The sequence below is a fragment of the Anneissia japonica genome, unplaced genomic scaffold (genome assembly GCF_011630105.1).
Source record: "Anneissia japonica isolate Jap-2015-1 unplaced genomic scaffold, ASM1163010v1 scaffold287717_len1600092_cov198, whole genome shotgun sequence".
NCBI classification, from domain to species: domain Eukaryota; kingdom Metazoa; phylum Echinodermata; class Crinoidea; order Comatulida; family Comatulidae; genus Anneissia; species Anneissia japonica.
In genome coordinates, this window is record NW_022755469.1 from 303,164 (window position 1) to 316,637 (window position 13,474).

The window sequence follows — 13,474 nt, forward strand, 5'->3', positions numbered from 1 at the left end:
GGGCCCCTCCCCCCCCCCCCCCCCCCCCAAATACTCCAGTTGGAACATTTTTCACATGAGAATAATTATTTTTTAAGTGATTTTTTTTACCATAAATTCTTCTTTTTCTTGCAGATGGGAAAGACGACACGATCCACAAGGACGTGTCTATTACGTTGACCATAACACACGTACTACCACATGGCAACGACCAACCAATGAATCGGTAAGGACGTTCCAGCAGTGGCAGATGCAGCATCAACAACTCCAAAACCCAGCTGTACAGCAGTTGCATTCGCGGTTGTACTTGCCGGTATGTCACTAGGGGCATAACTAGTGTTTTTGGTGCCTGGAGCAAGAATTGAAATGGCACCCCCCTTTTAGCTCTTAGGTTCTTTAATCTGAGCTTGTTGTTGCTGTGGTTGTCAGTTGATAAATTAAAATCTTCATAAATATCTTTGCCGTTTGGTAGCCATATAAAAGTTTCGTTGAGGCTTATTTTTGCTCCAGTTTAGCACCCAGGGCACATGCCCTGTTCTGTAGTTTATTGTAGTAATAAGGAAGGAAAACAGAGAATAATTACTTTGTAGAGAAAAACCTGAAAATTAAAATACATTAAATAAAAAATACTTTAAAAATTGTTTTCTTTTTTATATTTAGGGTGTTGTAGATTCTAGTGACCCCCTAGGACCTTTACCTCAAGGATGGGGTGAGTATCACATATGTTATAATGTAATATATAATATACTGTATATAATGTAATATATAATAATTATAATTATTTTTTAATTAACAAGTACTATTAAGCTTGTTGGTTATGATGTTTGATCTCTTTGTACTGTTCCCTGTAACATGAAAAATAAACACAAAATTGTATTATTTAGCAATGATTTCTACATGCATATTTCAGATACCAATTATGTTATTATGAATAAATAATATATATGAGGGAGTAATTAGTGGCTGTAAATTTTTTACCTGCAGAAAAGCGTATAGATCAGCATGGTAGGATATATTTTGTGAATCACCTTACAAGAACCACACAGTGGGAAGATCCAAGAACTCAAGGATCACAAGAGTTAGTATTATTATATTATTATATAAATTTTGAAAATAAATAAATGATATGTAAATTTATGAAGTGGAATCTGTGAGTGTGAAAAAAAATGTTGTCCCAACTGGGATTTGAATTCGGTATCTTCTGCTGCTTATGCAGATGCCTTAAACAATTGAGTCTTCATTGGAACTTCAAATCCGATTAAAACAATTCATCCCTCACACTCTTGCACATGTGTCGTTCAACAGCACTAGTTCTTATTGCACAGCAAACAACAGAGATTATATATAGATGTAATATGCTATTCTACATGCATCTGTTTGCTCGAATAATTTTTCCTCATTATAATGAAAGTGAAAGTTGGAAATTTAAAGTAACCAATTCAAATTTCCCAAGTTTTGTTAACTCATCAAAAACAGTTTATCTTTTAAGTAAATTATGTTGATTTCTTGGGTTGTTTTTTTTTGGGGTTTTTTTTTTTTGGTACTCTGTAGACAACACACTGAGGAGCCACTGCCAGAGGGATGGGAGATACGCTACACAAAGGAAGGTATATTGTACTTTGTAGATCACAATACAAGGGCCACAACATTCCAAGATCCAAGGCCAGGAGCCACTAAAGGGTAAGATTTTACTTTGTGTATCTTTGTTTCTTCAGCATTTTTATAGATGTTTACCCCTTTAGCTAAGCTAATATTAGGTATCCCAATGAAGCCGTTGTTGATAACATTGTATTTATTACTTGATCCTCTTGCTTGACATCTTGTATAGGAAGAAAGTTGTTTTAGCCTTTGTTTTAATTGTTGCAGTTAATTATATTTTATATAATTATCTTATTTTCACAGGCCAAAGGGAGCCTATGGTGTACCAGCTGCATATGAGAGGAGTTTTCGGTGGAAATTAGGCCAATTCCGATACCTTTGTCAAAGCAATTCATTACCGAGTCATGTCAAGATTAGCGTTTCTAGGAGTACATTGTTTGAAGATTCCTTTCACCAGGTAACACATTGCCTTTTAGGGCAACTATTCCTTGATAAAATTATTAATAATTTTGTCAATATTTCTCACATAGTTGATTATGGCTATGTTAAACCTGGGCTACCATTTAAAATTTCAACCCCAGGGCAACCATTTAATCTTTGTCCCCATAATCTATTAACTTTCATTATGCTTACCATTTAATATGCAAATCCAATGCTTATGTTTATTATGCCCCTTAGTCATAACAACTTCCCTTAGGTTTTTTTTTTACTCAGTAGCCATTTAATAAGTAGCCCTGGTCAACCAGGTAATGTACATGCCTGCAATGTATGTGTTCCACAGTCAGTCTATCTTCGATATGTTCTAACCTATTGACAAATATTCTTTTTTGGTTCAAAAGTCATTTATGCAACATTCTAATTGTTCCTACATCCATAATGGTGTAATGTAATTGTTGCTACAATCCTATCTTGTTTTTATACTGCTTTCCACTGGAGTCCTCCAGTCATAAGCTACCATCAAAGAATTAAGCAATCTCATACATCAAAATTACTGCATGAAATACAAAATGCAAAATTAATTGAAAAAACATTTTTTTTGGAAAATGAATTTTACATACATTTTGCAAAAAGGAGTTGTGTGTATTAAGTTAAATTAATTTAATTAAATCACACAATTTTAATTGAAGTTTTCCTACTTCATTCAACTTACCTTTTACCTCTGTACATTATAATTATTCTTAATGTGAATATCCATGTCCTCACAGACTGATGATGATGATTAACTCTGCATTAATTGTTATTTTCTGTAGATAATGAGACTACAGGCATATGATCTACGTAGGAGACTTTACATTATCTTCCGAGGAGAGGAAGGTTTAGATTACGGTGGAGTAGCAAGGTAGCATTCTTTTGATACTATAACCATGGAGGTATTATTGAGAAGTAGATCACTCGGTAACAGATCCCTTTGACGCGACAAACCAATGTGTTCCCCACCTTTGGATCGCGTGCAGGTGTATTATCATTAACATTTTTTTGTTAGCAACAACTTGTCAAGGACATGCTTTTACACACTTCAACATAGCAGGTGTGCAATAAACCGTTTGATTTTAACTCATTAAATATCTTGAAAATTAACAATGTTCCCCTGATTTGATTTTTTCTGACTTTTAGCATGTTAATATGCGTTAATTTCAGGAACAAATTCCCCAAAATATTTCTGTAACAACTATTTCTGTGTTTATTATAATTTTGTCTAAAGATCGATTGGTTCATCTATAAAGCTAAGGCAGTGTAAAACTGAAAATTATTTTGACTTTTTATTGAATTTTCGAATAGTCCACACTTGTTCACACCAAATTGACTGTTATAATCGTCGATCATTCCTTAATCCCTAATATCTTAAATTAGAATTATCAGTTTTATCCAATTTATGGAAATTGAAATATACTATACGATGTAAAGGTTTCATTAAATTGGAAACTCTTTTTGTAGAAATATTAATATGTTTGGTATATCATGAAAGATAAAAGTATTAGCTTCAAGGTGGAAACGATTGTGCAGCCATAGTGATTATTGCCATGTTCAGTTTTTTCGTAAACTAAGCCTGCTGAGCATTTGCTGGCTGGGAACACATTAGAATTCAAAGGTAATCGTCCTTCACGTGCTGCAGCAGCTTTTGTTCCTGGCTCATTTGCATAGCGCTGCATCGCGGAGTTCTTTCGAGTGATCGGCTTCTCAACAATGCCACTACTACTAGCAGCTTGCCTTCCTAAAATTCAAGGAAATCATAGTATTGGAACAATCTTAGTGATAACTTGGTAGGGGAATAGGTGAGAGCCCCTGAAATTTGCTTTGATTTCATATTTGAAGAAATGTGAATTCCAAACAATTCACTTTTGAAATATCTCCTTAACCGCTGTGTAAATCAGAGACCAATTTATAATTATATAAATTATTTTTCAGGGAATGGTTTTTCACGCTTTCTCATGAGGTGTTGAATCCAATGTATTGTCTTTTTGAGTATGCCAGTAAGAATAACTACAGCTTGCAAATAAATGCTGCGTCATCCGTCAATCCAGATCACCTGCATTACTTCAAGTTTGTCGGACGCTTTATTGCCATGGTAACTGGAATCCTTTCTTCAGATCACACTTTTGAAAAAGAAGCATATCAACTTCCTATTTTACTAAAATATCTAATGTCTGTCATGAGCTAAAAAAAAAATCAATTCCATATTTGAATTGCATAATTTGTAAGTTCTTAAACAATGAATGAGAAATTTCCCTTTCAATTACCTTTGCTGTATTTATAGACCCTTTGAAGTAATATGTATGTACATGAGTCAGCAAAAGCTAATTATATATTTAATGAAAGCAAATTATTTTTTTTTTCTGGTTGGAAGTTAATAATTTTTTTTATCCTTTTAAATAAGTTATTCAAAATTTTCATTGAATTTTTTAGGTTTTCTCCCAAATTCTTTGCAAAGAGTATATCTTGTAAATATAACAATGAATAGGGAATTGTAACACACACAAAATTATATTCATTATAATTAAAGCAAAACTCAAATAATCAACATTATGCCTATGCATCAACTTTTTTGTGTAATATATACACATAATATGGTTCAGTGGCATATGGGGAGAGTTAATGTTTTTGAATATGTTGCCTTTAAGTTCACATTTCCAATTTACTTTGTCACCCTCTATTGTTATTGTATTTTCCGTCTTTCATCAGGCTCTGTATCATGGTAAGTTTATCTACAGTGGCTTCACCATGCCTTTCTACAAGCGTATGCTAAGTAAAACACTGACTCTTAAGGACTTGGAAACTATCGACCCTGAGTTCTACAACTCCTTAGTTTGGATTAAGTAAGTCATGTCTATTTCTTGTATACCCAAACGTTTGAAATTTAAACATTTAGTGTTCTTTTTCATTTCCAATATTCATGATAAATAAAAAGGGTAGCCATGTTAGTCTGTTATAGAACAATATAAAATAAATGACAGCAGCACTTTTAAGACTAACAATATAGAATTTATTCTCTAGCTTTCATCCACACAGTGGACTTCATCAGGAGACTGCAATATTGTAATCGCAGCAAAAACTGAATTAACACAAAATTTACATTAAAATGGTACATCAAAGGTTAAAAAATCACATTAAAATGGTACAAATATAAAGCAGAAAGAATTTCACAATCGATTATTCACATTAAATGCTACGAGCATATCAAGAGTCACATAAAACTGGTATAAAATCGAATATTAAAATTTTAATCCCTCTTAGAACTCTGGTTACACATTTGGAATGGTCATTAAAAAGGACCAAAGCTTTAGCATTTGTACCTGCACCAACAAATTTTAAAATTTTAAATAATAAAGTTTGATAACCTGACTTTTAGCTCTGAGGCTATTATTTTATCAAGCAAAATGCATGGGGAGTGCGATGGTTGCTAATGAACCTAAGGGGGGAAAATGTCGATTCATTTGTCACTATGCGTCAACATACTTTTGGCTTTGTAAGATACAGATCCCTGATCTTTGGATACATTTAATAACTAGAGCAGTCATTCCATAGTGTGTATACCTCTGCCCTGTACTGGAATACAGTACCAACAATGCGCAGGCTATGTATGATGGGCGAAACTGCAGTATACCCTCAATGAAATAATTGAATCGCAGGCACATTATTTTCTTGAGTGCTGCAGCTTACCCTCAAGAAATTAATGGAATCGCCTACCGTATTCAGGCCCATTGTTTTCTTGAGCAATGCTTCAATACGTGGGGCGATTCCATTATTTTCTTATATGCTCGAGGGTAAAAAAATAGAATTTCCTTGACCTTGTCCTTTGACATTTCTTTGATTATTAATTATGTATCGGTCTACTGAATTTGTTGATTATTCATTAATTAGTTTTTGCGTAATCTTGCTGACAGACAGACGGAGGTGATAATAATATTTGTACATTTATAGTACATCATGCTAAGGAGTCATCATGCACTCACATTATTATTACGCCTTGAGCAGAAACTCAGCTTCCAAGGGGAGTATTCCGTAACCTTGCAGAAGCTAATCAGCGCATTTGGCATTCTAACACTCCCAGGTACCAAAAGCAGTGCAGATAAATTGCCTTGTTAAATGACACAAGCAAAATGCATGAGGGATTGAAACCCCAACCTCGATGCTGTGCCAATCCATGGAGCCTCCTTGTTCCATTGGGAGTATTTCTAGTCTTGCATAGCACTAATCAAGTAGTGAACTCAGTGCAAAAAATGATTGTGTTGTTTGTCAACAGGGAAAATGATGTTGAAGAATGCGGCCTTGACATGTACTTCACTGCAGACTTTGAAATACTTGGGAAGTTGGAGTCTCATGATTTGAAAGAGGATGGCGCAAATATTGCTGTCACTGAAGAAAACAAAGATGAATATATACAGTAAGTACAGTATATACACAACCAATACAACAAACAACCAATCATTACTGCCTAAAAGGCCATAGCCTTTAAGGCTTTGCTCCCAGGTCCCAACTGGGCTCTGTCCTTGAACCTTGCTAGTGCCCGTAGGCATCTCCTAGACCGCTGCTATTGAGGCCTAGTTGCTGCATTGCCCCGGAACTAAGGCCTGCTCTCGGTGACCCTTTGACCTCTACTAGTACTAACACCACTACAAATTATCCCTAACAACAGAAACGGGTAAAACACTTTTGCTATTGTTATATGACAAGCTCTCCAAACGCGTCTGTGAAATGCCGTTTGGAAGCTTGTCGTGAGTTGTTCAACCTGGATCAGCCGCAGTTGATCTGAAGGAGTTTGTTGAGGTTTGATCACATGGTCATATCGTCTCGCTTTAGCACATGTTTACGGAGTACAACTGTTGGCTACGTCAATATTTGTACAATATGCTGGATGGTTCAACCTCATTAAAATGGTTAAACCATCCACAAATGATATTCTAGTGTTTTACTATTTCAATGTTTTGTTTCAAATGGTTATTTTACATGTACGGTATTTTGTGAATGCATCACTCCATTTCATTTCTTGCCAACGATGTCACGTTTGAGCCTAGACTCGGAAATACAGTTATTGGCTTAGCTTATTAATATTCTTGAGGCACAATAATTAGATGATCGCTTTCCTAGATGCATTTGTAATGCACAATTATTCCAAACCTGTTTCTGTCGTTGGGGATAATTTATAGATCGCGCCTAACACCACTAGTACTTATGCTAACTCTCATGAAAATTGGTTTTGTATCATTGGAACATAGTGTTGGTGGTCATATTAATAAAAATAATGTTATAACATAATATGTATATTCATGATGTCATGAAGCAGTAATAAGATTTTTGATTTTGTTATCTTGCAGTCTGATGACTCAATGGCGATTTAGCCGTGGGATTGATGAGCAGATGAAGTCATTTCTTGAAGGGTTCAATGAAGTTGTCCCTCTGCAGTGGCTACAGTACTTTGACGAAAGAGAATTAGAGGTAAAAATATAACAAATGGACTACTAGGAAGACTGCCTCTGAGCCTTTATTGAGCCCCAACATAGCATTTAGATGTCTACACTTTCTCTTAAAAATAGTTTTGGTTCATGAATATTTTCCTCGATATACCTACTATTGCTACTGATGCTTTCACTGGAACATGCCCAGAAAGACAATAGGACAGTAAAACGTCCATTTTACGAACGTCCATTTTATGAATAGGTGATTTTACGAATGGTCTTTCCCCCCGATGATGTCATCATTGACCAATTATTACCGTAAAAAAAGTATGTTTTACAAAGTATATTTTTCTTAAAATAAAATCAAGTTCGTTGTATTTGTTGTTCGATCTTTTCTTCCATTTCTGGTATAATAATCACTATTAATGTAATAAAGCTAACCAGAACTACCAACGCAAGTGTCGTCGGATTGAGTTGGGGTCAGCAACTTATTGACATCGTGAATGCTAGATATGATCGCGAAATGCATTTTAACAACACAATTCGGCGATCTAACAACTATAAAGAAATAAATAAATGTCCATAAAAAAGTTAAAATAATATTTTGTTAAGTGGAAAAATGCCAACGATTAAAATAATTAGGTTTTTATCGAAGGTAAATTCAGCTAGGCCCTAGCATGGTACACCATGCTGCTGCACTGTTGATTCGTGCTAGGCCTGACCGCCGTCAGCGTATCAGCGCTCAATGGCAGCAGATGCCTAGGTATTGGAATTTTTCAATTTACGGACACCCCTTGGTACCAAGGGGTACGTAAAATGGACGTTTTACTGTACTGTCCATTTCATGTTCATCCTCATTCACTTTTCTCATATGAATAGTTATCTCCTGAAAAGCTTATACTCTAGTATTTAATCATTCTAAGTGATGTATTGAAAAGACCTCACTCTGTATTTAGTTGATGGCATTATTTCAAGTAATTTGATAGAGCAATGATGAAAGTATAACTATTTTGAATATTATAAATTTTTTTTCTGCATTGTGTCAACAGTTAATGCTGTGTGGAATGCAAGAATTTGACATTGAAGACTGGCAAAGGAATACTATATATCGGCACTATACACGAGATAGTAAACAAGTGCAATGGTTTTGGCGTGCTGTTAAGGAAATGGATAACGAGAAGAGATCTCGCTTACTACAGTTTGTCACAGGAACTTGTCGTCTACCAGTCGGGGGATTTAGTGAACTTATGGGTCAGTTTGTTTATTCATTCATAATGAATAAATACTCATATTTAATGATGCTATTAATGAATTAAATGAGAAGTAAATGTTTTCTTACTTTCAATTTTATGCTGTTTCTATGTTTGAAACGAATTGTCTTAAAATATATTAGGGTTATATATTTCATTTTACATTCATTCTTTCTTTATAAAGCCAAACAAATGTACAATACAATTTACACAGTATAATCAATAGAAATAATAAACAAATAGAAAAATAACCAAAGATAGCTACAGTAGGTCTAATAGATAATAGTGACAGTTTAGCTCAAAAGACCATCAACCCATTCTTAGGAAATTACACATAATATAAATAATAAAACATCACTTATTTATTTTAAAAAATTAAATAAAAATAAATTAACTGTTAAAAAATAAATTTAAAAAAATTAACTAATTATTGCATTAAATTGATTTGTCTGTACAGTTTTTTATGTACAAGTTAAAATGGAGTACACATGTATTGTATACATTTTTCCATTTTTTTATTTAGTTTGCTGCACTTTGTGGTGAAAGGAATGAAATCTTACTGAATTTTGTTTCAATTTGTATTACAGGAAGTAACGGTCCACAGAAATTTTGTATTGAGAAGGTTGGTAAAGAAACGTGGTTGCCAAGGAGTCATACTTGGTAGGTATTTAGAATACAGTAGACATCTTTTAAAAATAATGCTTTACAATTATTTGGTTTTAGTATTTTAAGATTTAATTAATTTAATAGCATATTCATGAATTAATGACATTTTTTTTAGGGTTTTGTAGGTGCTTAAAAAAGAATTGTATGTGTAAAATTTTGATTAACCTCTACTGTACAGCACCTAAGTGTTTGAAATGCATTTACTTTATATAAAAATGGTTATATTATTATTGTTTTTTTATTGTTTGTTATTGCTATTGTTATTAATATTACCATTATTATTGATGATCTTTTGATTTTGCATTTTTTTTATATTTCTGTTTAAACTGGAAAAATTGGAAAAATTGATTGGAAATTGTGAGTACCGATTAATATAAATTTATTTAACCTCCCATTTTTTTTGCAGTTTTAATAGAATTGACTTACCTCCTTATAAGAACTATGAGCAGTTATGGGAAAAACTAAGCTTTGCCATTGAAGAAACTGAAGGCTTTGGCCAGGAGTAGGATTCAACAGGCAACAACAAACTGTTCAAGAACCTTTAGTCGGGCCTGACTGCTACAGTTAACAGCCGACGCGACTATGAAAAATGCCATGATGTGCACACAATGGATCTTTTCTTATGAAAGTCCGTTCAGCCTGCCAGCTACAATTAACAGAAGGCGTCGCATCATCGTCTACCGCTTGCATGGAGCGCAGTTGGATTTGTCGCCGTTGGCAGACAGTGCTCGGCTTTAGATTATCCCAACAGATGACGGACAAAATTAAACTTAATTTCAATAGAGAAGCAATGGGTTATTTTTACATCCTCAGTTAGTTGCGTCTAGGAGGCTATATATCTCTAAAGTTCCATTCATCAACGTTTAATTATTGTATATAGTTTTAATAGATCTTAATGAAATGAGGAAAAACCAGGAGGTCTCGGTGAATATATCAACAGAATTAATAATAGAAAGGAGTTCCAGAGTTAAAATGTTTTCCCTAGTATATAATTTATTCCCAAAATAATTTGAAGTAATTATTTGAAGAATAACAGTTAAGGTAAAACTCCATTTTTTTTCACTTGCTTGGTAGTCAGTTTCAAGGAACTCATTAATATTCATTAATCCTTTTATTGGTATGAAAATACTAATGTAAGTGAGATGACTGAAAATGAGATAACTCACACTTGGCATAGTCAATAAAAACATTATTATTATTATTATACTCCCCCCCCCCCCCCATCTTTTAAGAGACAGGAATAAACCATCCCAGATTACTCACTGTTTCAAATCCTGTCTCTTATACACATCTAGATGTGTATAAGAGACAGGGCTTCATACAGTGGATTATGTAAATGACCTTGATTCCCTAGGAACAATTACAAAATATAACTCATATAAATATATAATCATTGTTATATTTTAGTAGTGTGTACCATGACCACTTAGAATTCTTAATAGTAAATTCCTTCACAACTATTATAATGCACCTGTTTTATATATAGAGAGATCAGTACAAAAATAAATCTATTGTATTCCGCTGTAATTCCTCAGAAGTCAAATACATTCTGGTTTGCCATCTTCATTTTAATTCCGAGTACAAGAAGGCTTGTTTGTCAGTTACAACAATAAATAGTAATTCGCCCTCAATTTATTCGCTGGATTAATCATATGGAAAATGATTATATGTTAATGTACAAAAAAAATATATATTACGTTATGTAATTTTAGGATCGGTGCAGGATTCAACACACAGGGACCGATTTTTGGCATTAACTGATTTTCCCCATTTTAACTAACCATTGTGTCCCATCTGTCAATCATTCCAGGATTAATTTGTTATTCTCTCTCCTCTGTATTGTGCTTTTTCATTGTCCAACTGTTTTGTTTTTACCTTCCGCTAACATAGATTATTCATTTTAATGCTTTAATCCGGTCATGATCAAGTTTTAATTTATAGACAGTTTTTAAGTTAGCAACAAGTTTTTAATTCAGCAATAAGTGTATAATTAGGTTACCAGTCATAACTAAGTTACCTGTCAGTTATAACTAGGTTACCAGTCAGTGGTATCTAGTCAGTCAATGGTAACTTGGTTACCTGTCAATGGCAACTAGATTATTCATTACTGGGTTACCAATCATAACTTGTTTACCAGTCATAAATGAAGTAAGTCGCCAGTCAATAGTAATGACCAGGAAATAACTAAACTACCAGTTAAAACTAGGTTACCAGTCATAACTAGGTTACCGATCATAACTAGATTACAAGTCATAACTTGGTTACCGATCATAACAAAGATACCAGTCAATGATATCGAAATTAAAAGTCAGGCTTTGTCCATAATAGTGAGTTGTAGATCTGAGTCGACGAGTAATCTGGCACCGTATGCTATTATCTCTGTTGTATGGCATGACCTGCAAAAGATTATGAATATCGTTTCATTTAAATTTAAAATGATATGATTGCGCATCACAGTATCTATATCGAATAGGTTGATCTGTACATGTCACATGCAAGTTATTTGTGATTGATCAGAATAAACCATCCCAGATTACTCACTGTTTCAAATCTTAAACTCAGTACTATTTTTATTTATTTATTTTTTTTTTTGGGACAAACATTTGGCCATATATGGCATAATGATGTTATATAGGTGTTTATCAGTCTGTGCCATAAGATGTGGTTGAACGATGGTAAACATGTTTTTCGTAATGGTTTTGTACATATGAAATGCCCTCTACAATCAAATGATCTGAAGGCGCATAAAAAACTTATTTAATAAATATTTATATATGATTAAACCATGAAGTAATCGAAAACCCATACAAAGGAATATAATAAATGAAGCACAACAAGCAACAACCACAACCATCAACTGGCTATTTATTTGGCAGGTGTCCTGATATACACCTATAATAATTATATGATTTTTATAACTGATCCTTCACATATTATAATGGAATATGTTTTTGGGAGAACTATTTCTCATTTTGAATTTTTAAGCTCTGTTTCTAATGAACATTTTACAATCTGTAGTAGTTAATATTGAAGGAAAACTTGATGAATGAAATTTATACTGCTGTTGGTTTCTGAAGTTACAGGTAAGGGTTATATATTTACTGTATAACCTTTCAGTACCACCACAAGTATTATATATAGTATATATAAATTATCTGTGGCATTACTAATATATATGCCTGCGCTCAAACTCTATGTTTTAGTACATGCGAGAGAATGAAGTAAACTATGGAATCTTATAAGAAATATGAGCATTACAACATTAATTATTATATTTTGATATTAATTATTTTGAGAATTATTTTCGCTGCTAATGATATTAACAAATTAATCAGAGAATCATGGAAGCCACATGTGTAAATGTATGTTAAATAACCTAAAAAATAATGCACGTTGATGTTATAGTGCAGAACATATGAATGGTATATAGGGCATATAATTAAATAGTTATCAAACAGAAATTATTTAACGAATGTGTATTTTGTATCAACAGGTTTTATTGGGAGAACAAGTGTTTGTGTGTGTATAGACTTCTATGATTTGTAGTCAGGTAGATTTATAATAAAAGCCCTGTCCACACTATCAGATTTTATTTGACAAAAGCATGTGACATGCCTAAATATGGTCATGATGACATCACATCATGACCATATATAGGCACATCATTACTATATATGGGCACATCATGACCATATATGGGCATACAGCAGTTTATTGTCAAAGAAATTTTTGATAATATGAACAGAGCTTTTATACTGGTTATAATTGTGTGACCATATTATTAGTATGGATTCTTATGTAAATACAAACAATAAAAAATATGAATGTTTTAAGCAATTGCAAATTTCTCACTATGTCTGGCTTTTTGATGTTGTTATTCCTTGATAATTAAACAGCGAAATTGAGAGGTATATTTCTCTGTGTTCTTGTTTCATTTTTGATTGGAAAATTAGATAAGATTTTTTATCATCATCTAACTCGGAGTGGGCATAAAAATGGGTCGGGGGCTGCAGTGATTTTTTTATTTAACACTGTGTGCTGAAAGAGACAGTCCAGATTATGTCAAGGCCACCATGGTTAGTGCTG

At 33.3% G+C, this 13,474-nt stretch overlaps 1 protein-coding gene across 1 annotated transcript in view; it reads left to right on the plus strand.

The window, feature by feature from the left end:
• LOC117123502 (E3 ubiquitin-protein ligase Su(dx)-like) overlaps positions 1-9,908 on the plus strand; it is a 24,543-nt gene extending 14,635 nt beyond the window's left edge. Inside the window, exons 9-21 of the mRNA XM_033269449.1 lie at positions 115-292; positions 640-688; positions 964-1,057; positions 1,531-1,659; positions 1,882-2,035; positions 2,829-2,917; positions 3,985-4,144; positions 4,759-4,892; positions 6,320-6,460; positions 7,392-7,512; positions 8,522-8,723; positions 9,310-9,382; positions 9,795-9,908. Coding sequence (XP_033125340.1) covers positions 115-292; positions 640-688; positions 964-1,057; positions 1,531-1,659; positions 1,882-2,035; positions 2,829-2,917; positions 3,985-4,144; positions 4,759-4,892; positions 6,320-6,460; positions 7,392-7,512; positions 8,522-8,723; positions 9,310-9,382; positions 9,795-9,894 — 1,624 coding nt within the window. The 3' untranslated portion in view covers positions 9,895-9,908. The remainder of the gene's footprint in view (positions 1-114; positions 293-639; positions 689-963; positions 1,058-1,530; positions 1,660-1,881; positions 2,036-2,828; positions 2,918-3,984; positions 4,145-4,758; positions 4,893-6,319; positions 6,461-7,391; positions 7,513-8,521; positions 8,724-9,309; positions 9,383-9,794) is intronic.
• Positions 9,909-13,474: the final 3,566 nt, after the last annotated feature.